Source organism: Podarcis muralis, chromosome 4 (genome assembly GCF_964188315.1).
Source record: "Podarcis muralis chromosome 4, rPodMur119.hap1.1, whole genome shotgun sequence".
In the NCBI taxonomy this organism is placed as follows: Eukaryota; Metazoa; Chordata; class Lepidosauria; order Squamata; family Lacertidae; genus Podarcis; species Podarcis muralis.
Window position 1 is genome coordinate 81253245 of NC_135658.1, and position 26069 is coordinate 81279313.

The 26069-nt window shown below is 45.5% G+C and overlaps 1 protein-coding gene across 1 annotated transcript in view; it reads left to right on the forward strand.

Moving 5' to 3' along the window:
• Window positions 1-4224: 4224 nt before the first annotated feature.
• EFNB2 (ephrin B2) overlaps window positions 4225-26069 on the forward strand; it is a 56072-nt gene continuing 34227 nt past the window's right edge. The window contains 2 exon segments of the mRNA XM_028728167.2: window positions 4225-4778; window positions 4781-5169. Of these exon segments, the coding sequence (XP_028584000.2) occupies window positions 4623-4778; window positions 4781-5169 (545 nt within the window). The 5' untranslated portion in view covers window positions 4225-4622.

Consider the following 26069-nt stretch of genomic DNA (forward strand, 5'->3'; position numbering starts at 1 on the left):
TTAACTAAAGGCCGCCATGCCTAAGAGCGCACATTCGCCCTGCAATAACTTCCGTCCAGTTTGGCGGGACTCGCTTCCGAGTTGAAGCAGGCAAATGAGAAAATCCATTTAGGGAGCAATTTCGTGAAAGCAAAAGCCACCGCCTTCCTCCGTCGGAGCTGAGCGAGACTTTCCGGCTTGGTCTTCCTCCTCGCTCCGCGCGGTCTGCTCGGCCTTAGGGGGCCCGATCCACTCGCTAGGCGCATCTTGGGAACGAAGTTGCGCTGCCTGCCGAACCCAGAACCAGATTGTTCCCCCGCGTTGCTGTTGAGCTTCAGTCCCGGGAAGAGAGACATAACTTGGGTTTAAGTAAACGGGGCTGTGCAGATCGCAGCTAAAATCTCCTTTTTCTCGGGAGGGGGGTGGCCTCCAGTAACACTCCTTTGAAACAATAAATCGAGGCAAAACCATATTTAGCCTCCCGTTTTATTTCCTAACGGGCTGGCCAGTGTTTTTGAGGCTGTTTGTGTCCTTCTCGAGGAAGCAATAGGATTTTTATTTTATCTTTGCGGGGAAGGGGTGGTGTAGCAGCTCTGGAAGAATTGCTGTCGCGGTTGAAGGGGGGGGGGGACCTCTTCTGTTTCCTGGGAAAGTGGATTCAGATCTGTCCGGAGATAGTCAACCCACCCTGCCCCCCCCCCAAGAAAATGATTATTAAGGAGATAGGCGTGCAATCCCGAACGAGCAACTCGAAGTTTGTGATTCTGAGCTCGCTCGCGACGGCGGCGCAACCCGCTTTCCATGGAAAGGAGGATTTGGGTTCGGGGTGTTGTAAGTCGCTTGATGGAAACCCTGCCGGTCCCCTTGGCTGGATTTTCCACGGGGCTGCAGTCCGGATCCTCTGCAAAGTGTTTCCACGGTCGTGGATCGGAGGAGGGACTTCTTGTATCCCAAAGCAGAAGTTGACCAGAAGGGCGACTATATCGCTCGCCACTTTGCGCACCAGCCTCGTGCGGGCAGAAGCAGCTGCCCAACTTTTCGCCAGGAGCAGCGCTTGCTTGGGAACCGCGTCGGCGAAGTGGCCGCTGAACTTTGGTGGAAGCCTCTTCAGGGTTGAGGAGAGCCAGATCAGACTGATTTCTTAAAAGAAATACTTTTATTTTATTTTTTAAGTTATAAAACAAGCCCGCAGTTCTCCACCTACTTACCTGGACGCAAATCCCAGTAAACACAATGGGGCTTCCTGCTGAGTAGACACACACATATATGATTGAATTGGCGAGAGTATTTACACGTGTAACCTTCAGAGCCTCCCTGAATCGCTAGAGAGTTTGCTTTTAAAAGGGGACTCGGATTGTTCCCCTGTAAGAAAATGTTGCTTGTTTGTTTTTCTTACTTTTTTTTAAAAAAATGGTATTCCGCTCTCAGACATGGCTATTTACAGCTGCCCTTTCTTGCAGCCAAATCTCTTTTGTGACGTCCCGTATTTTTAGCTCCTTGGGGCTATTTTTAGGCTTTCCAGATGTGCCTCTTTCTTCGAAAGGGGACCCCCCCCTCCTTCTTTGACAAGGTTAACCCTGATTCCGGAGCCTGGAAGAGGAAAAGGGACACGAGGCACCCTCCCTGCCCCCCAAGCCCGAGGCTGGCACTAATTTTGGACAGGCTTTTCTTCGCCGGGCTAGCCTGTTTTTCAGCCTATTTTCGTTTCCACCGGACGCTCAGCATCACGGAGGATGCAATCAGAAGCCGTTTCCATATATACTGTATATAGAAACGGCTTCTCCTGTGTGTGTGTCCTAAAACACATATGCACACCTTCCTTACTTTAACAGCAACTCAACCGGCGCGTTTCTAAACAAACAACCCCCGTCTCTCCAAAGTTCACCTAACTTTATCTCGGGTCCTTGCAAAAATCCGTTGACGGGCTTCCTGGCTCTTGTGAAAGAACAACCTTATCTATGCAAAAGTACCGGTATCTTTACCTTTGCAAAAGTTTGGACAGAGAATCCCTCCAAGTGAGCAAACGGTGTGTAAATGACGCCTTTTTGGGTCCCCCTCCCCCCCTTTCACCTTCGGATATCTGAGTCACCTTTCCAGCGATTGTCTCCTGGGTGCGAATCCGGATTTCCTCCTCCTCCTCCCCCCTCCTCCTCCTCCTCTCTGGTTGGCGTCGGGTCTCCCCCGACAAAGGACACCGAATTCACAGTTGGCTCAGCCCCGCTTGGCACTTTTGCGAGAGAGAAACCGGCTGGGAGGGAGGCGAGAGACCCCGGCGCGCCTCGGACGCGCGTCTGTCGTGCAACTGGCGAAGGCAAGCTCCGGACGGAGTGCAAATTCGGACCAAACAGTGCCGGGAAAACAGAGTCGCGCGGCTTTGGGAAAGGGGAGTTTCACCCACGGCTTCTTCCAAAAGGAATCAAGACCATGCTTTCTTCAACTCTTAAAAAAAATCCAAAATCCAACAAAACTCTTATACACCTCCCCACCACCCAGAATTGTCTTAAAAATAAAAAAAAGGGTTTCTTCATCCCAAAATATTAAGATATTTGGGTTGTTTTAATCAAATGAGAAGAAACGGATGAGTTTTAAAGCGGGGGGGAGGGCGGGCAGGAGAAAGAACTATGCATGGATTTAAGTTAACTTTTCTACTGTCTTTGGTTTTTGATGTTCCAAACTTGGGAGAAAGTTTCCAGCTTCTAAATTCTGACAGGGCAGTTTGTGGCCTCGCTCGCTGAGTCTCTCCAAATGTTTATAAGAGAGCAATCCAAAAATGATCGGATCGTGCCAGATTAGAGACCGCATCTCCTTCGAAACATTGCAGGGAAATTGCTTGATTGTTCTATCCATTGCAATTCGTATCATTCCACGTAATGTCGGGTTGCTAACTGCCCCGCTACGCAAAGTTCTAATCCGGAACACATGGGAAAGTGGGATTTTCCCTGGCGCGCTCCTCGGTTTTGGCCAGCATCCCGCAATGTAGAGGTGATCGAAAGCAGGACATTTCACCAACAAATCCCCAAACCTCCCCTTTTAATTTAAAAATAAATGAAGATGAAGCGCGCGCGCGTGTGTGAATGGAAAGGCTCCCTATTCAACTGCAGCGCAAAGCTGCGCTCAGGATCGCGCCGTCGAAGCGCCCGAGCGCGGCTGTAATCGGCTGCGGTTACCGTCGCGGCCGCTAGTGGGCGCTGTGGCTCCATGGAATTGTGCTGGGAGGCCGGTTCCGTTTGGCAGCGCAGACCTGGCGGCGGCCGGGTTTGCGGAGCCGGGGAACCTGCCGCGCTGCCGGGTCGGGCCTCCCTCTCCGCAGGCTGCTGCCCCGCTTTCCCTCTCGTGGGAAGGGGGGGCTTCCATTTTTCAGCCGGGCTCCACTCTTTCCAAGCCGCGCCACCCAAAGACGCCCCCCTTCCTGAGCGCCCTCAGACCCCCGGGGGCCGTGTGGGTTTTTTTTTGGGGGGGGGGGTGATATGCGAGTGGATGAGCCAGAACCAAAGGGAGAAGGGGGAAGCCCCGTTTGCAGCCTCCCGAAGTGGGAACGAGGCGCCCCTCAGCAAAAGGAACCCCCTCGTTTCCATTGGGAACCAGCGGCGCTCAGGTGTCTCCGAGTTTCGGCGGGGTCGCCCGCTCGCCTCAGGAGTTTCTGTCACGGCCTCCTCTGATGCGTGTGAGGGGTTGTGGTGCGCTCTGCGGCTCATGAGGGGAGTTAAGGCTTCGAGCTTCTCAAGCCAGTAGTCCTCAAGGGACTTTCGCGAGGGTTATACGGCGCCGTGGCGCTGTGGAATTGCGGGGCGTCTCGGCCCGGCAAGCGCTGCGCTCCAGCCGCCTGAGAAGCGCCGGTCCGTCCGTCCCTCAAAGTTTGGGAGCCTAAAGAAGCCGCCCTCCGCTCCCCGCTTCCCCAACCCCTTCAAAACAAAGGTTTTTATTTTAATTCAAACGGAACAAAAATCGAAGTGCGCTTTTATTTTCCAACTAAAAATACTCGGCTGGGAAAGAGCGTTTGCGACCTATAACGATCCCCACCCTATGAGGTGACTGACTGGAGCTACTGGATTACCTGTCGCCGCCCTTCCCTCCCTCCCGCCACCTCTCCCCCTCCCCTCGCGCGCAGGTCCCGCCCCTTTCGGAATGCGGGGCCTGAGCCTGGGCGCGAGGTTGGCGTAAGTGACAGCGGCGTCGCCCAACCAGCGCCGCCGTTGACGGGGAAGGGGGGTGGCCGCGTTTATAGAGAGGAGCGAGGACGCGGCGCTCGGAGCCTCACTCTCGCCTCTGGAGCCAACGAGGAGTCCGCGGCGGGGAAGTCAGGCAGCCCGCGGCGAGGAGCGCTTGTAGCCGCGCGGGGAGAAGGAGGAGGAGGAGGAAGCGGACCACAGCGCGGGGACGAGGGGAAGTTGAGGGGGGAAAGGAAAGAGAAGCGGGGAAGCAAAGAGAAAAAAGGGGCTGCTGCGGAGAGCGAGAGCGCGCCTTCCTCGGTGCGCCTTCGCCAGCCCTGAGCTCGTCGCCTCGCCTGGTCGTCGTCTTCGGCGCGGGCGCTGGGAGCCCGCCGGAGCCTTCTCGCTTGCCTCGGACGCCGGGAGGAAGGCTGCCTATTTTTGCGGGTTGGTTTTGCCCTCATCCCGGGCCGAGGAGAGGATGAAGCCCCGTGGATGCGCCGGGCGGGACCTGCTGCGTCTCCTTCTCCAGGTGGATTTATAGAGGCGGCCAAGGACGCGCCGACGGGGGACTTGGGCGTTCCGACGCTTTTCTCCCGTGCTCTTGCCGGCCTTCGCTCCGGTCCTTGGGGCGGCGGCGGCGGCGGGCGTCTCTCTCCTTCCAGTTGGGGATTGCGGCTCCTCCTCCTCCATGCCGGCGCCCGGGCGCCCGACGCACTGAGCCGGCAGGGCGAGCTCCTTCCCTGCCCGGGATCTGCTGGTGGTTGTGGCTCCTTCTTCTTGGCGGAGGAATTGTGGACGCCGCCTTCGCTTGCCTGGTCGTCGTCGTCGTCGTCCTCGTCGTCGTCGTCTTCCTCCGCGGAGTTGGCGAGCCTTTGGGACAGGACCCGGCGGCGGCGGCAGCGCCCCCGACCATGGTAGCGCGCCGGGGGGGATCCCCGTTCGGGAGGTGCTGCTGGGGGATCTGGGTGCTTTTGTGCCGGACGGTGCTGGCCAGCTCGCTGGTGCTCGAGCCCATCTACTGGAACTCCTCCAACTCCAAGTAAGTGCGCGGGGAGCCCGGATCTCTCCCCGGACCGGGGTTTGGGGACGGGGGGCGGTGCGCCAGGACAGGCAGGTGGGTGGGCACGTCTGGCATCCCTCGCGCGCCCAAGGCCCTTTCGCCAGGCCGCAGGATCTGGTCTGGGGTGCGCTTGGGGATCGGTTTTGCTCTCGGAGCAAATGGAGGGAAAGTCTTGGCCCTTCTAGGTGTCCCGATCCTGCATCTTCTACAGGGCGCACAGTGCGGAGCTCTGGGCCTTGGTTAGCGGGTGGCGAGGCTCTCTCTCTCTCTCTGGTACCCGTGCGTGCGTAAAGGAGGAAGGTTCAGCTATTTTTGCTACGTGCGCGCGCGCACACATCACCGATCCTAAACGCACCGGATTCCCCCGATCCACAAGCGAAGGTTGGAGCCTGCCCTCTGAGTCCTACGCTCGGGTTTTTCCTGCGAATGAATGGAGCGCAGCGGAAGACACTTGTGTGTTTATTCTGCCGCTGATTTTGCGGGAAGGAAAACTAACCAGAAAACAACCCTCTTGGACCCGGTTGTGTGGCGCCCAGGAAGCTGGCAGAAGTTTAGACAGTTTTGACAATGGGTCTACTTGAGGGCAGCGCTGCAGTGGTGTGGAGTGAGGAGCCAGCATGAGAAAGTAGGGAAGGGTGCCAGAATACACCAGCTGTTCCCTCTCCACTGCTACATAAACTCCCAGTTAGCTTGACCATTAGGTGAAGTGAAGTCTCTTAGATCCTTGGGAACAGGGCTGATGAGTCATGATGAGCCCAGCTTTTTCACTTCTGGCCTTCCATTACTAAACCATGCAGAACAAAGATTATGGAGGTGGCCCCAGCAGGGTCAGAGCATGTCTCTACGCATAACTGTTGGAGTGGATTGAGATCGTTTCTCCAGAAAACCATTGATGCGGTAAGGCAAAAGGTGGGAGTTTGAGAGGAGTTTCCACCTTGATTCCAGCGGATTTAAGATCGTATCTCTATGTGCCACCTATCAAAACCTCTGGGTAAAAAGACTAGGAGAAGGCATGGCCTGTTTGTAGTTCAGGAGCATGTGAATCCATGAAATGCATGCAGCGGTGGACGGCAAATAGTGAACTTTAGGTATACTTGGAATAAAGTGAGGCTTCTGGGAAGAGAGATTTCTCTTGCTTTGGGAGATGTTTTACTATAGATAAAACTGACTATTCAAACTTTGAGAAGCCTCTTTTAGGGTCAGGTTTCTTCGTTAGTGTGTGTGTGTGTGTGTGTGTGTGAGAGAGAGAGAGAGAGAGAGAGAGAGAGAGAGAAAGATGTAGAAGTGAAAGTCTGGCCGGTGTCCTCATCGGGAGAATTAATTTTCGAGAAGACGTGATAACGGTGCCTTGTTTAATGATGTCTTAGGAAGTAGTTTATTCAAAATGAGCAGAGCACAACATGCCTATAAAACCTGAGCAAGCTTGCTGGATGTGAACAGAAGACAGGCTCTCCTATAAAACACGGTCAAACGGCTGTTAAAATACCTTTAAATGAGCAACGCATTGAGGAAATGGTCCGGTTCACAAGTGCGAAATAGCTCTTCAGTTGGGCGTCCTGTGTGTGTTGCTTGCAGGCTCCGTGTGAAATGACTGCAAGTTTGGATTTAGACCTAGAAAGCCAAAGGAGTTTATTCGGGAAATCACATTCTGACTCCATTTTTCTTCTGCTCCCTTTTAGATTTCTCTTCCTGTCCTTTTCCAAGGAAAGGAAGATTTACGAGCAGGCTTCTGGACCTTGATAACATGCAGGGCTTTTTTTTTTTTAATGTGGAAAAGCAAAGAGGGGCCATTTGTTTTCATTATAATGCAGGAGCCTTGGCCCATCTTTAGCGGGATCTCGTGCGTGTTCAGCCCAGCGGTGCTTTCTTCCCTTCCCTAGGCAGACATACAAAGAAATTGCTTCTCTCTCTCTCTGTCTCTGTGTGCAGAAACGGTCCTTACTTGCAGTTGACACTATGGATTTGAGCTTGTTGTTCCAGTTCTCTCTCAAACCTGGAAAATGTCAGATAGGACATTTGTGTTTAATCAAGGAAGGTGCCTGTTCTTAAGGGGAAGGTGCATTTCTTGAAATTATTGTGTGTGTGTGTATTTGTTGGGAATGGGAAAACCCACATAGTTGATAGCATTAAGTTTAGCCTTAGAGGAGAATGGCATATTCTCCCGCCTGCTGCTGCAGTCTAGTGATCGCTTTATTCCTACAGAGGTCACTCTTCCAATACATATCGGTATTCTGCTGTACTGTGGTCACTATTCTTCTGGCTGCTTCCAGGCCTAACCTGCCTTCGCGGCGCACCCCCCCTTTTTACAGAAAGCTTTCCTTTTCAGTCTCAAATGGCCTGAGTCGCTATTTACAGTGCGTGGCCTCGCCCTCAAAGCAGTAATTCTATCTAACATCTTCCCCTTGTTGCATAAACTCATAAAAGGCCGAACATTTATCAAGACTACAGTTGAATTACTCGTGCTTTTATTTCCAACTTAAAATGTAGTACTTGTTTGTCCGCTGATGTGATTTTAAATTTTGTTTACCCAAATAGATTAGTCTTACTCAGTGCACTGGCAGAAGCATGCTAGAAGTGACCTGAGGTTTGTGCTCTCTCGCTCTCTCTCTCTTTAAAAATGGCTGTGGCCTGTGATTTTTACAGGCCTTGTGGAGGCCTGCACTTAAGGAAAATTTTCAAATGCAGTACATTATTCGTATTGCTCTTAAGTGGTAGCAGGATCTTCACTTTTCAGAGAGCGTATTTCAGTTTAGAATTCATCACTGTTGTCTGCCTGAAGAAGAATAGCTAATGTTTCCTTATTAAATCGGAAATAAAATGCAGTTGTCTTCTGGAGAGCTTCCCTCCCACCTCAGTAACTTCTCAGGAGAATATTAAGACCAATTCCAAAGATAACTGCCCTGGAATTAAGTGTTTAATTCATTTAATGAAGTTAAATACGAACCGTTTACGATTCCTATATCTATTATACAGGGAAGCAATAAAAGAAAGAATTTTAGCTAGGCTCATAGTGGATATGTGATAAGACTGTAGAAGAAAGTAATCCAAATTCCTTCATGGCCTCCTAAACTGCGATTGCTCTGCGAGTTGCTTTAGTGACCAGAATTTTTAGCAGGTGGTGTGGAAGGGATGAGAAGAAGACACCCAGATTGTATTTTCAATTGTATTCTGCTGTAACCTAATAGCTCCTTCATTTAAATATTCCATGTTTTTGTGAGTGAAGGATACATTGCCTATATTGCTTTGCCTAAAAGGTGTGAGCACATAGGTAGGAGGAAAGGAATATTTTGCTTGGATGCCACTTTTGATGTTGTAAGGCTTCAGACAATGAGAAACCCAGATTCTAGGAAAACATAGCAAAATAGACTTTTAGTTCACTACAGGGACACTTCTCAACATAGGATATTTCCCTTCTTCCACTCTCATTTCCTCAGTGGAGCTAACATGACCACAGCTACCCAACTTAATAGTACAAACCACAAACTGCAGTTTATTCAGTACCTTTTAGTTTGAAGTAGATGGAGCTTTCCTTATCAATAACATTGGCTAAATTGATGTTGCCTTACCCCTTAAATGGAGTAGTTCTGTCAGCTAATCATTTTTCTTTATCCGCCAACCCTGGGACTATTTTCCTTAGCAAGATGCAATTTGACCAAGGGAAGGCAAACAAATAGCTAAATAATATCTCTGATAACCTATTACACGTAAAAATCCGCCACAGTTAGCCTGAGTAAACACTAACCTGTCAAGGACTGATAAAACGGCCTACAATTGATGGCCCAATTTAAGCCATCTTTTCAGTGGCAAAAACCAGCCTGCTTCTCATTGTTTGTTTGTGAAATTCTTATATATTTTTTTTGTAGGCAAACAAATGCACATTCACTGCTGACTGAATAGCCCCTTGAACTGTGCTCTGCAATTTGTGTTTGGGTTAATCTTGTCGGTTTTAATATAGAGAAGTGGGGGGCGGGGAGGGGACAAAGTGCCAAGGATAGAGTGAATTGTTAGTGCTTCCACATCCCCATTCCTTGCATTTTGTCAGGATGATAAACTGTAAGTAATGGACAGTCTTGCTTCACAAGAAAACTCGGCCTACTGGAGCATAAAGAGCTTGCTGAAATGCTATCTTGCAGCGCGTTTGGAAGCACTCCTACTTGACAAGGATTTATTTGGGAATCCTGGAGCTTTGCTTCTTAATCCTAACCATTATAGAGTTACATTGGAGAAACGCAATATATTATATATGAAGATGCTTGGAGCTGCCTCGCACACTGGATTATGTATCAAATGGTTGGGTACTTCCTTCTGAGCTAGCAAATCTGAAAATGGAACACTTGCACGCCTCTTCTTTGATAGGGCAGGCAAGTAGCATACCCCAAAACCTTTCAGGTATTTTTTGCATTAACTCGGCTGCCAAAGCTCATAAAAATTTGCCTGGCAGTGGCCTAGTACTTCCAGCGCTGAGCGAGCCAAGACTGTTCCTTTTAACAGCTATTTCTGGTGTGCTTTGTACCAGTCAAGCTGAACTTACCAAATGAAAACACTTTGTTTTTTCAGATTTCATCTAAAACATAGGGTTGGATCCCAGACATGTCATGCGTAGGGTAGACCCACTGAAATCAATGGCCGTGAAGTTAGCCATGCCTTCAAAAGATCTATGGTAAGCATGGCTATCTCTGAATCCAAGCCACGATTTAGCCACTTACTGCTCAAAGGCAAAGTCCCAGGCAGCACAAAACTTATTTTATTTACTATGCTTGTAATCCTGTGACTTTCCTCCAAGGAGCTCCTTCCAACTCTATAATTCTCACTCTAAGCTCAAGTCAGTGTGCATGGTTCTCACCCACCATCTTATCTTCACAACAACCCTTTGAGGTTAGGCTGAGAGGTCTGGGATCACCATGGAGCTTTGTAGCTGAGTGGGGATTGGAACATGAGTCTCCCAGGTGCTGTTCTGAGAACACTAACCGCTATGTTGCTACGCTACACTGGATTTAGGTATGTTTAATCAATTCAGTGTGGTTTACTCCCAGGTAAAATGTCTATAGGATGGCAGCCTTTAAATGCTGTACGTTCCTTACAATGTTTGCAGGACGTTAACATCTTACATTTGGTGACTCTCTTAAACATCTGCATGACACAAATTTCTGGACTGTCGTTTTTCGACGGTCAGTTAGAACACACGATCGGTCACAATCAAAATTGCTGTAATTACAGCAGTCGTCTCAAAGCCTCTTATCTGTATGCCTTCTAAAGTAAAGTTCTTACCTGGGAGTAAGTCCAGTTAAACTCAGTGCGCCTACTTTTGATTAGACATGTCTAGGATCACATTGCCAGTTCAGTAAAGGTAAATTGCTATCGTATAAAGTTGAAAGTGAAGTCATAATAGGAAAGGGCGCTCCCCACCCTTTGTCCTATTTTAAGGGCCACAGAACAACTTTCTGCTCAGGAAACATTTCTTGAATAGGAAATTGGTAGAAAGTTTACCTCAGGATAAGTCTCTGTGAGATGTTGCACCTTTAGGAAGTCTGTTAGAGATGCTACAATTATGTGGGTTTTTGTGGTAGATGGGTACAGATCTAGTCTTAAACAAGCTTGGCTACTTACAACTTTACTGATGCAAGCAAAAGACATGATATTCTGGGAAATAAGTGTTCAGAACTCCATTCCCCCCCCCCCCCAAATTCATTTATGGCCTTTATGTAAACTTGCCATTAGCATGATGTTAGGAAGGCTTGAGTGGTTAAACATTTTGATTAAAGCACGGGAACTTAATAACTTTAAATGCCGTGCGTGGAACTTAAAATGTTTTAATATTTTCAAGTTATAGATCCCCCCCCCCCAATTTGTATCTGGCAAATGTAAAGTAGACTGCCGGAGGGGGTGTGTGTGTGTGTGATGGCCCAAGACAGTGTAAGAACTGCTTGGAAAGAGAATTCCCGTGGCTCCATTGTTTCTCTGCAAAGCTGGTGCACACAAAGACATAACGCTATTCATCCCTTCGCCCATGATGGAAAATGTAAACCGTTGACACGGTCCCTCTTGTTTAACTTGTTTAATTCTCATTTTAAATTCAGTAGTATAGCGGCCGTGTGAACTCTGGAGATTTCTTTGGTAATCCATTTTGTAGTTCCGAATCAAAAACAAAGTGAAAAGGCCTGACACAATTTGCTTTTATTTTTAGGCAAATCAACCCTGCTCCTAGTTAATAAGGGGATTACAACCCAGACTAGGCCTTTACAGATGTAATGTAAATCAAGGGCAGGGCATAAAGAAAGTGATCCCCTTTGATTGAAGTATGGTAAAAAGGCATAGAGAAACTAGCAGCGGTAATCTGATTGTATGGCAATAAAACCACCATTTTCTGTCTTTCAGATAAAAATAATGTGGTAAATCCATGCAGCTCATAAGATGTAAAGGCAGATAAAGGGGGGTGCCATGGCAACATATAGATTAGCTTGATGTTGGAAATGACACGTCTATGAAAGGAGAAACTAAGGGTCTTGCTTCGGGGCTGCAAGGTATTATGTGAGAATTGCAGAAAAAACTTGGGGGCTGGGATTAGGAAGTATGAAAGGCCTACTTGTAGCCTGGCTGGTTGAAGCAGTAAAGAAAAGCTGCTCAGTTCTTGCTCATTGGTAGCGTATAATATGGTAAAGGTAGATTTCATTTACTGCCTTTTTTTATTGCTCGAGATTTGGGCTGATTAAAACTTCGGATCACTGCAATTGTTCTGGCGTAGAAGTTTTTCCTTTTTAACTCCTGGCCCAGCGGCGACGGCCATTCTGTAGGATTAGCTGCACTTGGGAGTTTGTTTCGTTAATCTATTTGGGATATTCAGGCAGGGACATGCTGGCAAGGAACAGAGAGCAGAGGGGATAGGTGGCGTTGAGGTTATCTGAAAAGAAAAGAGAGGAGGCTTTTGATTCTAGCCATCTTTCAGACAGGGCCCTTGCAGCTCACACACCACAGGAGAAGCTAAAATAAACATTCCACATTGTCCTTTCCCCTTGGCCAGATGATCCTTCTGGAGATTTTTTTTTTTTAAATTTTTTTCTTATTTCGCAACCCCCGAGAAGAGAAAAGAAGTGGAGAAATCCTTCTTTACATTTTTCCAGACACCCCAAATAAACTTGAAGCGCTTAATCCAGGTGGCATTTATTTCTGAAGGGCTGAAGCCTGAAGCTCGAATTCCACGGTGGACCTACTTCACTTTAGAAACAGTTGGATCAAACTCTGTTGCATTAATTTCAATGGAATTAGGCCAGCATAAAGGAAGTTTACCCCTGCTGACTGCCATATATCCTTAGGGCTTGTAGTAGCTGTAAAAGTAAGAAAAGAAATGGTTCGCTGCTGCACGCATTCTTCAGTACATCTGCTTTTAACTGCCCTTTATAAAATAACTTAAGACTCCTGTCTTGCTAGAGCCCTCACAGTTAGTAAAAAGAAGCCAAAAGCTAGTCAACTATTATTACATAATGAGCCACCATATTACAGACCTGAAGCTCCTTCTTTTATCACTTGTCTGCGTGATAGAAAAAGCCAAATAAATTGTAAGTCTATATGTAGAAAAACAAAAGGCAATTGGTGTAAAGTAGATCATGGAGTAAGTTTGGCAAAAACCCACATGTCAGCACTCTCTGGCTAGCTGTAATATGTTGTTTTTGTGGTTTACTGCGCTTTAGAGTTTTGGCATATTGAGAGAAAGCCAACTGATTTCACCCCCCCCAAACTTGCAGCATTTTCCTTTCCTTTTGCAGAACCTCTTTGAAACATTCTTTTGACCCATAACCATTTTTCCAAACCCAAAATTGACATGCTGCTCAAAGTTAATATGGTTTAATAAATGCATTGGTGAGGGTTGAGTGTATTTGTGTAATGTCTAAAGTCTCATGCACAGCGATGTTCTCCACTGTCCCAGCTTAACCTTCAGAAATCTATAGCAAAAGATCCATTTCTGCTGCAGATACTATGCAAAGCTCAGGGGCAATGCCCTCTACTTTACAGGCTGGTCACATCCAAGCACCTTGCATTCTGCATTTGACAATGATTGCTAATGGGCTATTCAACTAAAGTATTTGCTTGTTCACAGGGAACAGGGCATGATAAATGTCCAGCAAGCTTGCGGCCTCCTTCAGCTTTTCAAATGCAGACTGGTGCATATTTATGGAAGGCAAATCACAAAAGAAGCAGCTGAATTACTCTGGCCTTACCCTTTCTGTTGGAACAAGGGTTAAAGTGATTAAAGAAATAATGCAAGAACCAATGTCATTTGTTTGCTAACCATTATCCAACATTTAGCTTTCGAACCTACCTGTCATGTCACATTTCAGAAACCTCACAGATAAAACTTGTGCACATTTAATACTGCATAGGAGAAGAGGAAATTGTTTATGAAGTGCTTCCTGTGCAGTAGCCGTCAAGCGGGCTTCTTTATGTCATCCCCTCTTGAAAGCAAGTGTGGATGCAAATCTTAACATTGTACTTACCTGTATACACGTCTTCAAGTGGCAGTACATGAAATTTTGCAGCTGGGAGATAGTTCTTTCTGTTGCAAAGCATATTCACAACACACAAAGGAAGCCATTAGCGCTTGATCTGTTGCTGTAACTAATTTTTCTCTTAAAAGCAGCAAATTTTTGTGGCACTGGTTTGTCCATTCCCTTCTTTTAAAACAAACAAACCCATAAATTGAGACTGTTTTACATTAAGGGCCTACGGAATAACTTCTGCATGCTGGACATGCCATCATTTTAATGATACCGAATTATGTTACCATTGCATTCCTCTGAGGTCAGTGGAAATCTGGGTCTAACTCAGTTTTGGAGACAGTATATTGTAGCAGTCAATTTACCTTTTGCTTTGCAATCCAAATGTTTTGTCCGTTTCAGAAGGAATGGTTTGATTCCAAATATAGAAATATTTATAAAATATAAGTGTTTACACGTGTGTGTGTTGTGTGAAAGGCCGCAATTCAGGCATCTACCTTTTGGATTATGATCCCCCCCCCCCCGTAATACATACCCCTCTGAACTATTGAGTATCCAAGAGTCATACAGCAGTCTAAAAGTGCAAGTAGATAAATAGGTACCACTCAAGCAGGAAGGTAAATGGCGTTTCCGTGCGCTGCTCTGGTTTGCCAGAAGCAGCTTGGTCATGCTGGCCACATGACCCGGAAGCTGTCTGCGGACAAACGCCGGCTCCTTCGGCCAATAAAGCGAGATGAGCGCCGCAACCCCAGAGTTGGTCACGACTGGACCTAATGCGGTCAGGGGTCCCTTTACCTTTACCTTTAATACATACCCCTCTGAACTATTGAGTACCCAAGAGTCATACAGCAGTCTAATAAATGCATTTCCATACTTGCGTTGAAATTAATGTGAAGCTTGGATCCAAGTGACTCTGGTCATGATGCTGCTGAAAGATTAAGGGTCTGCAGCATGCGATGGGTGATGCGATGAAGCATTGCTGTGCTTAAATGTACCCTCCAGCCCATCCACCTTGGGTCTTCACTGCATCAGATGTTTAGACCCAGATTGCACAGGTTGCTTTCGTCCAATCTCTGAGAGCACTTTGGGTTATCCAATCCATTAAAAGAAACATTATCATTAACACATTGTTACATCATCTTTCAAAAGACATGCGTAATTAAGTCCTCAAGTCAGCTCCCATTAGAATAATTGGAAATACATTAGGAGTTGGGTTAAAAACAAAAAAGAAAAGAAAAGCTGGATCAGCTCCTAAAAAGTTTACAGTATTTAAGGAGTTGAAATTCAGTTTCCTGCTGATTCGCAGCTGTTGCAATTTAGTTATAACATAGCTAATATGTAGTACAAAGTAGCCAGTTTAACTAAAAAAAGAACTTGAGTGGATTCGATAAATGGTGCAGTATCCGTGTCCTGTATAGCGTGTCTACACTAAGATTACAGCAGAGGAAACATTGCGAACATTGCTGCAGATACTCCCTTTGCTTGCTTTCTGTAAAAGTGCAACACAACACCTGGACATCTTTGACCTGTATCTAGTGGTAACAGTTAAAAAGTAGCAGGGTGAGTGGAGCAGTGAAAGTTTGTTTTTATTTCTAGTCAAGTGTACCTGCGTGGTTGTCTCATTTTGGTGGACCTTTACATTGCAACGTGTAAACAAAACATACACATAGCAGACTTGACTACTTAATGTTAATAATAATAATAATAATAATAATAATAATAATAATAATAATAATAATTACTAATTAATAATACCCACTCTGGGTAGCTTCCAACAAAATATTAAAATACAGTAGTGCATCAAACATGAAAAGCTTCCCTAAACAGGGCTGCCTTCAGATGTCTTCTAAAAGTCTGGTAGTTTTTCTCTTTGATATCTGGTGGGAGGGCGTTCCACAGGGCGGGTGCCACTACCGAGAAGTCCCTCTGCCCAGTTCCCTGTAACTTGGCTTTAACCTGGAAGCAGCAAAATGCCATATTTTAAAGTTGCCTTCATATAGCTGCTTCTTGCCCAGAATGAACTATATAAAGGCTGATGGGTTTATTTCTCCTCATTGTGCCCAAAGAGTTTAAACAACACTTGCGAAACTGCAGAGCTATTAAGAGGAATAGACAAGAATAAACCCCAGGGTCACATCCTCTAGGATCTTCCAGCTATCAGTGTCAGGTTTGTGCTGCATTATTAATCCTTGGTTAATAAATCGCATCGGACTGATGACCCTTCTTCTGAAGCTGTGGGGGAAAGTTACGGATAACAGCCAGCTTGACTTCTATTAAAAGCTTGTGTGTGCCCTTTTAGAATTAGAGATCCTTTGGAACACACCATTCTATTCTGGATATAGAAACTCTTGCCAGTTGTGTGAGCGGAACATCCAGATGTGTCCAGAACATTTTGTATTCAGCAAAATCCAATGCCTCGAAATAAGACTTAAGTCTATCCTGGTAGTTGTCTACAGTAATCCAATAACAAATTGGGATGTACGTATTCTTATTTATATATCACATTATTGATGGGGTTAGCCAACATGATGCCCATGAGGCCTTCAACTGGCACCTGCATAGTGTCTTAGCACCCCCTCCACTAATGAAAAGTGTACAGTTAAAGGTGGAAGTTGGAAGAGTGAAGTTCTCTTCCACGTCTTTCTAGGCACATTTTCATCATACCAGATCAAGCTTTAAGCCAGATCTCATGGGAAAGTAAAGAATGTGTACATGCAGTTTCTCTTTTTCTTTCTGTTGTTGTCGGTGGGGTGATCTGGAGGTATAAGGGTAAAGGGACCCCTGACCATTAGGTCCAGTCGTGGCTGACTCTGGGGTTGCGGCGCTCATCTCGCTTTATTGGCCGAGGGAGCCGGCGTACAGCTTCTGGGTCATGTGGCCAGCATGACTAAGCCACTTCTGGCGAACCAGAGCAGTGCACGGAAATGCCGTTTACCTTCCCGCTGGAGTGGTACCTATTTATCTACTTGCACTTTGAGGCGCATTCAAACTGCTAGGTTGGCAGGAGCAGGGACCAAGCAACGGGAGCTCACCCCATCGCGGGGATTCGAACCGCCAACCTTCTAATCGGCAAGTCTTAGGCTCTGTGGTTTAACCCACAGCGCCACCCGCGTCCGATCTGGAGGTATACAGGGAGAGAATTCACCAGAGGGGGTGTTGCCCACAGGACTTGAATCAAATTTTGCAAGGCATGCTTATACTGTATATTTAAAAAGATTTATATATTTAAAACATTTTTACCCCCTTTTGCCACTGCTTGAGGCAGCTTGAATGGAGAACTGATGTTACTGGGCAGCCTGTGTATAACTAAAATAAACAGCATTGTGAAATGTTGCAACATAAGCAAGAAAAGTCAGTTCCCTACCTGCGGTGCTTCCCATCTAAATTTGGCACAGGGCTGGAGGGGAGGAATATTTTTTAGCCAGGCAGACCAGACTGTTGTCTTCCCATCCCTTCATGGGCCTAGTTTGGCAAGTGGGAGGAGCTGCCCACCCGTCAAATCACCCAACATTGCAATAACATCAGGCAGCAGTTTTTGCCCACGGGGTCCTCATAAGCTTGTTCAAAGCACAGGGCAAGGTTGCACTTTGAGAGAAACTTCTGAAGACTTCGTCAGAAGCCTCTCTCAAAGCACAACTCATATTGATTAATTTTTTTATGTATATATTTCAACAATCCCAAAGTTTGAGAGTGAGGAGCATAGATGTAAAGGTGGAGTGTCATGGTTAAGTTGGCTGTTCTGCTGAAGAGCGCTTAAATTCTTTATGCACATTGTCTCTAGAAAATGACATTGCAAGGAAGCTCTCAGAGGATGAAACTGTAGGTGCACAGCTTGCTAGAAAAACCAGAGAAAAGAGTATTTTTGCAAACGTGCTTCATGTTATATGAGATAATTCAGTAGAGCAAGTTTAATCAAGATTGGAGATGTAGTAGTTGCATTTTTAAAAATGTGGTGATCTGTTGTGGAACAATCCCACTGAACCGTGGTTACCCAGACCTTGATGCTGATTGCGAAGGGGCCCCCCTAACAATTCAGGGCCCCCAAAATGTAGGTCCACCACTGAGGTTAGGTAGGAGTGACTTAGCAAAATGGCATAATGGGCCAAATGGAGAGACTTGGTGGGCCGAATGCATTGGGGGGTGGGAGAATACTATTGAGGCAATGGATGTGCACAGATGCAGTGAATATGTACTTGGGCATGGACGTTTCCTTTGGTGCAGAATTCCATGCTGACCGAAATGTTTTGCGCATGCTACCTTTGATGAGTCTTAACCATGCTGGGGCGAAGGCAGAAACCACAAGAGCCCCTTCCCCATTTCCTATTGTGCAAAGTGATTCTCTTCACCACAAGCCCACTATTCTTACCAGAGGTCTCAGAGGCAGGAGAAAGGTCCTCTCTCGCTTCTGTAAATTCCAACATGGTGAAATGTCCTTTGCTTTCAAGTTACTTCATTTCACAGACAACTCTTGAGAGAAGGGTTGCTTTTTTGTGTGTGGATCCTTCATGGCATTGGAAGCGACTGAGTTTGTGAACCCTAGAATGAGTTGTGTCCCTTTCTCGATTACCCAGCCATGTGCCGCGGGGTGCCATGCCATTTTGCCAGTGGGAGTTCTTGCTGCTTTAGCAGGACAGTCGTTCTGCAGAGCGCCAGCTCACAATGCCAGCAGAATGTCACCAGCTGTGATGTGCTGCTGCAGGAGCTATTGGGCCTCGCCCTAAACACACATTTGGCATGGAAAAGGGCAAGCAAACAAATCGACTTCGTTTTGCAACAAGCTAGCACTGTTCACTCCCGAACATCAAAACCTTCATTAAAGCTTACCTGCTTTGGCAAGTGGGGTTCAAGGAGTCTGGACAGTCTTGCACTTAAATCTGCACATTGCTTTACTGCTGGCTCTCATTGAGTGAGGCATCTTAACTACAGGTCTACTTCGGCTGGTGCTTACCATCTGTTTAACTGGTGCCCAAGCAACGGTTGATTTGTATGCCTCAGTGGGCAAAATTGCCATTTGGCATTAGCATCACCTTGACTCCTGCGAGGGGCTCTGCCGTCCTTTTGCGTCTTCTGTCCACACTCCAGTTGTTTTCTTCACATTTAATTAATTTTCAGTTTTATTTCGGGAGCAGTCTGGTTTAGTCATTCTACAGAGCTTAACCTTTATCTCCACCCCCCCCTTTTCTTTTCTCAAGGTAATTCTAGATTTTATTAGTGAGCTGAGCAGGGAAAATCATGTTGGCTGGCAAGGCAGCCAAGCTGTGTGAGAGAGGGGTTTTTGTTTTTGTTCTAGCAGCACAGTCCTATGCACTATCTACCTGGAAGTTAGTTCCATTGAGTTCACACCATGAGCAGTTCATTGCAAGCAGCAACAGTTGCCTGATTGTTGACACTTGTCAACTGCATGGGCAAAAACATGTCACCTGGTCATAGCTGTCAACTTTTCCCTTTTCTTGTGAGGAATCCTATTCGGAATAAGGGAATTTCCCTTAAAAAATGGGAAACGTTGACAGCTATGCACCTGGTGCCATTATTATTATTATTATTTATTAAATCTATATACAGTTGTATCTTGGCTCCTGAATGATCGAAAACCGGAAGTGAGTGTTCCGGTTTTCGAACATTTTTTCGGAAGCCGAACGTCTGGTGGGGCTTCTGTGGCTTCCAATTTGGAAGTCGAATGTTTTGGAAGTTGAATGGACTTCCGGAACGGATTCTGTTCGGCTTCTGAGGTATGACTGTACAGCCCTTCCTCTGAATATCACTGGGCAGTTCACAATACACAATATAAGCATGTCCCATTCTGCCCCCCAAAGGGCCTGCGTATCATTTGGACCCACTTAAAATGGTTGCCACCTGTATAAAAATATAAAATGAGAACACCTAATACAATAACCCCCTTCCCACAAACACATTCAAAAGGCCATAGAATGTTAATCAGCCAAAGGCCTGGGTATAGAGAAAACATCATTGTGATCTGAGGAGATTGAAATGTGGGTGACCCCATGGGCTTAGCCAATGAAAGCAATAGAAATACTTAACTAACTGACCAATCAACTGTCCCCCTAACAAGAGTTCTGCCCCCCCCATAAGATTCTGGCCACACCCATGGGTGACCCCTTCCTTTCAAACTTAGCCCGCAGAGGCTGGATGGGTGGGTGGAATAGGTTAGGCCTACTGACCAAATTCTGTTCACTGGCACACACCATAGGCTTTTATCACCCAGATGCAAAGCACCACACAACTGCGTCCATATGCACAACTTCCGTGCCTGAGTCACTGCCTAATTTGCCTCACACCCTTGGGAGAGATGGTTCTAGATAAACACCTGGCAGGACAGGAGGAGTCAAAAATAGGCTCAGTAGAAGGTTTTTCCAGTGGACCCAATTCTGTTCTCCCTTACCCACACACAGGAATTGTGACACGAAGCCATTGTTTACATTAGCCCTGGCCTGTGTGCAATAATGAACTGACTTTGTCCTTTTTGAGCCACCATAATTGGGCATCACCAGGATTCCATATTGGACAAGTCTTCAGTGAGAGTATACGTACTCCAATGGCCTCAAATGTTTTTGTTGTTCATTTTTGACTTCTAGCAGTCTACGGTGTTAAATATATTCTGGGTGCATCTGTGGGTGTGTTCTTGGTGTTTTTAGATGTACACTTCTGCTGCTTTACATGTACAGTGGTACCTCGGGTTACAGACGCTTCAGGTTACATACGTTTCAGGTTACAGGCGCCGCTAACCCAGAAATAGTACCTCGGGTTAAGAACTTTGCTTCAGGATGAGAACAGAAATCGTGCAGTGGCGGCGCAGCAGCAGCGGGAGGCCCCATTAGCTAAAGTGGTCTTCAGGTTAAGAACAGTTTCAGGTTAAGAACAGACCTCCAGAACGAATTAAATTCTTAACCCGAGGTACCGCTGTACAGCGGTACCTCGGTTTAAGAACACTCCGGTTTAAGAACAATTTGGTTTACAAATTCCGCAAAACTGGAAACAGTGTCTTGGTTTGAAAACTTTACCTCCGTCTAAGAACGGAATCCGAACGGTGGAAAGGGACCGGCGGTGGGAGGCCTCATCAGAGAAAGCGCACCTTGGTTTGAGAACAGTTTTGGTTTAAGAATGGACTTCTGGAATGGATTAAGTTCCTAAACCGAGGTACCACTGTACACCTAAAAATGTTAAAAATGGTTTCTTGTCAAAGTACTTGGGAAGCCGCACACGAAAAAGCAAATGGAGGTTTGTGTTTTTCCTCTGTGAAGCACCAATTTTGGGTCCCAGCAAACTATGCAGCCCAAACTGTGCTTGCTTGTATATTAGGTGTGTGCTGGTGCCTAACACAGCACCACAGGATACAAGGTGAGTTGTGGTGCTGGTGTGTTCCGTGGTTGTATAGATGGCGGGCTATAATAAACACCATTTTCTTTATTTATTTTCGCTTTTACAGACAACCTTTTTGTTCCATCTTGCAATCCTTTTCACATTTCTTCTGCCAAAGTTGCAGTAAATTCCCTGACTAGGAAACTGGATTAGATAAAGATTGCACATGAAGGATTTAGATTTGGTTTTCTTTTGGCTCTTTCCTAACAAATCTTCCCTACAGTGTTTTTTGGTGTGTGTGTTTTTAAAGTTGACGATGGACAAACAGTTTGAATGGGAATACTTTGACACAAAGATGTTTGGGAACTCTACATGTAAATTCTAAAATTTACGTGAAACGGATTTGAGGTTGATTCATTCACTTTATATATGCACATTCTCAATTACCTCAGGAGATCTGCATGATGAGTACCCTTCTTTGGGTAAAAAGAAGCTTGATTTCTGTACTGGCTGAACCCTGCAATTTTTATTTTTTTGAGGCTTGTGACTGTGTGTATCTTTTGGGCCTAGTATTCACAAGTGTGGTATTACGAGGTGACTGCAATAATCAGTTTGCATAGGGGCAGGGGAAAGTAAGTTTTGGTGTCAATTGGCCACAACTGCTGACACTGCCATTGTTAGAAATGACTGGTGCTACACATCCCAGCTTGAAAACAAGTGTGCTTTAAGGAAGCTTGTGGTTTCTTCAACTAGGCAAAAACCACATGCTCTCTTTCTCTCAAGGAACAGCAAAACCAGTATCTCTTCTGACACATAGTCAGTGCTTGAACATTCCAGCCAAAGGACACGGGAGTCCCCACCCTCTTTTGTTCTTGCTGTGTGACTCAGAACAAGACTGCACAGGTGCTGACAAATTGTAATTAAGAGGAAGGAGCCTCAAAACTTTTAAGGGTTGCCTCCTTACACTCTTACGTCTTGAAGAGGGGATTTCTGAATCAGGGATGCTGAGCTTCTGCTAGACTGCCACAGTCTTGTTGCATTGTCTCTACCAGCTTGGGCTTGTGATTTATGGTGCCCTTTAAAAAGTGCACTCTGGCAGATACCAGCTGGTCTCTCTGCAAGCTTGGAAAGAGCTGAGATTCAGAACTATTGAAAAGAGGTGCTTGCTAGGCTTACTCTCTCTTCTTACACAGTTAAATCTTTACATCTTTGCAAGGAAAGGGCGTTTCCTGCTTCCCAGATTGCAGAGCTCCCACAAGAATTCTCTTGAGTCTCTCTCTCTCTCTCTCTCTCTATATATATATATATATATCTTTGCAGCAAGCTATGGTGCAGAGTATTTTTATTTTATTTTAGGTACTGTTTTGGCAAATTTGCTGCCATTATTTAGACAGAATAGCCATGAAATGATCTGTGCAGTATATTTTGAATAGTGTGCATGCGAAAACACATGCTGCGCTTTGAAGCAGCATCAAGCTCTTCCTGTGTGTTGTGGCTACAAAACAGAATGTCAGTCTTTATATCGAAAGGGAGTCTGCTTTCATTGCAGTGCAGGTTCGGTTGCACAGTGCTGTAGGCAGTGAAATTTAATATTATTGTGACTTGTTTAGTAATTTTAGGATGACAGAAGGAAATGGATTAAAGTTTAAATATAAAGGCACACATGGCTTTTGTCAAATGGAATCCGAGGTTACTTACGGAGGGAGTGCCTTCTTTCCCATTGTCAGTATGAATTAGTAGTTTTCAAATAATCAGCCGCTAGGCGGTAGATTCAGTGTCTTGTCGTCAAAAAAAGGAGGTTTACAGAGGCATGGCCACACATACAGACTTGACAGTGAAGTAACACTTCAGAGCTGTTGAACTGGTTTGGTGCTGTAGGCTTTCAGAACTTGGGTTTCTCATTCATTGTGCACTTGCATTAAATTTTTTTTTTGTTTGCCACTATATAAAGATCTGGCGGGGGGGGGGGGGGGGAGAAATAGCTATATGCATTTAATACTCTACCCTTCAGACTCTGCAAATGCAGCCTTGTGGCCTCCCAGCACATTGCCTCCTTGCTATGCCTTTCTTTCCGTAACTATAACAAACCAGCCTCGACTGTTTTGCCTTAGAAATGTCCGAAAGTAGGTTTGCCTGAAATAACAGGAAAGACCCCCAAGTGCGGATGTGCCTATACAAAGGCAGGTGATTTCTGTTTAACCCCCTAGTCACTGACTTGTTCTGTAGCTGCTTGAAATGAATTGACACTCACCATCCTTACGGTTTGCATCTTTGGCAATTACTCTAATGCTTCAAAACACAGCGTTTGACAGCCTATTGCTGTGTGAACCGACAGCACTGTTGCCCTCTTGTTATCTTGCTGGTATTTAGAACAGTGCATTCATGCTCAAACCTGTTCTAATGTTACAAGTGCAAAAGGGGGCAGTAAAGTGCTATCCAGAAAATGCTATCTTTTTGAAGAGTGGGGATCTGCTTTTTTTTTTATTGCAGATACTCATTTTACTCTCAATTTGTTATCTCAGTTATTCATTGGTTAGTTATTTTAGAGGACACTTTTCTGCATTTAGTGGTTTTTAAGTGTAGTGGATGTGTGTTTGCAAAAGACTTACCAATTTTAACAATAAATGCAGTGGCGGGGAATGGTACTTCAGCTCCTGTCTGAAGTTGCTTTGCCCTTTTATCCCCCCCCCCCCCACTTTTTGCAAACGGCCAGAACTTTTCCGTACATACACATGTCTGACAAAGTGCTTTTGCAAAGAGCTCCAATCAGTTAACAGTTTCTCTTATGTGTGCTGTACTTCCAGCACTGTATTCCTATGGAAACTATGTCCTCCCCCCCCCCCCCACACACACACAAAAGAGGGGAAGAACGTCGAGAGTTGGGGCTGACATGAGATGCGGAGAAGTAAAATGTGGAGTGGGGTCAAGGAGTCAAGTGTTGGGCACTTGGCCAGAGGTGCATGCATGATTCATCAAGAAGTGGTAGGAATGAGCATCTAATTGCCCTCCATTTACCAATTACTTTTTCCATCTGCTCATTCTGTGGGGCCAATTCATCTCTATAAGGACATGCCCATGATTTTGCTAAAGGTGTACAGTGGTACCTCGGGTTACATATGCTTCAGGTTACATACGCTTCAGGTTACAGACTCTGCTAACCCAGAAATAGTACCTTGGGTTAAGAAATTTGCTTCAGGATGGGAACAGAAATCGTGCTCCGGCGGCGTGGTGGCAGCGGGAGGTCCCATTAGCTAAAGTGGTGCTTCAGGTTAAGAACAGTTTCAGGTTAAGAACAAACCTCCAGAACGAATTAAGTACTTAACCCGAGGTACCACTGTATTATGAATGTATATGTATACGTATCTGTGCACGTAAGGGCAAAAAAAGTATACTGTATGCATATGTAGGTATGATTCCCTATCCCCACCTGGAGAGCAGGCAAATGCAATATTATAGTGTGATGTTCAGCAGTGAATTCTGGGGAATGCAGCTTCCTGCAGTGTCGATTGGTGGTTTTCTGAAGGTGGCATGAGTCCACTGCAGTTGACAAGATTCATGTGGCTTTAAAAAAAAAGTTACCAGGGTGATAATGCAATTCTAAAATAGAATATTCATCATATCCATAAAGCATTTTTTTTTCATTTAGTAGACAAAAAAAAAAGAGGGGGGGGGGGAAAGACACTGCTGTGCATTAGCTGGGTCTTTGTGGGAGCTGAAATTGATTTAGCAAATGGAAGAAAGCTCTCTAGTGCGACAAGTACTTACAGCATTCCAGTAATTGCTCAGGACAATATTGCAAAAATAATAAATAATAAAATGAAAATAGTTGCGATGTTACTATGTAAGGAGGTCATTTGTAAAAGTACCATTTATAACTCATCATTGTCAGCTAAAACAGGCTGTCCCTGCCCCCCCCAATAAACGATGCGTGAACTGCGTACCTCCCAGTTCACATTCTTTTAAATCTTAGATACCCAACATAAAACAGTCTTGGCTATATGAGAGTAGTGCAGGCGGGACAAGATTCTGTATATAGTTTTTCATTTGGGAAAAGCTCTCAGCAAATGATACTGTTCCAGTGGGAAGATCATTAAGCGTGCTGCATTGCTGCCAGTCTCTAGGCTCAAATTCATGTGTTAAAAGTATTGCATGAAGCTTTAGTCTCTGCTCATGTTTTATACAATAAATACATTGTCCTGCAATGTGCATTTAAAGAAATGTTTTTCCTTTCTTACATTTAGCAAGTAAACAAGAGGTGGTTTACTAAACACTCTCTATCAGTTGCAACCTCTTGGATGTAAACTATTAGGCCCAGTTCATTTCAGTGTCTTGATGTTGGAAGACCCTGCATAGTGTCAGTTCGGTTGTCAATTTCCACCTAGCAAAATGGGCTTATGAAGACCCTTGAGCGCAAAGTACTGCTGCACAGAACTCTTGTGGGAGGACTAGGAGAGTGACATGGTAATATTTTTCACATATGATGATAAAAGTATCCTCGAGCTCTGCTGGCCTTGCTTCTATACCCACATGATTGTGTTAATGTGGGATCAAGAAGGCATCTTGAAATAGGATGTGTATATTTGTAGCCAGTATTAATACTGCTCTGTATTCTCAAGTGAAAACACACTTCTAGTCCCATGTGTGAAAATACTCTCAGAGTAAAGTAGGCTGGTGATTGAGGTTGGATGGTAGTTTTGTAGCTGATTCAGGTTGCACCTGGCTTATTGTGTGGCAATAATGCAACAAAACAACAACACCACAAACTGGTTTATAAGTATAAAACCAAATTTACTAGAATAATAACTAGAATAGAGATAGACTTGTAACCGTTCAAGCAACAAACATACTAAGGTGCCATGTGCAAAACAAAGCCTGGAGATACTGTAAACATAGAGTGGATAAATGTACAAGTTACATGTGCAATAAACGTTTATTCTAGTTATTATTCTAGTAAATTTGGTTTTATACTTATAAGCCAGTTTGTGGTGTTGTTGTTTTGTTGCATTATTATTACTGTCACCAGATTTGATGCTTTGTGTATATACTGTGTGGGAGCCTGCTGAATCGTCGTTA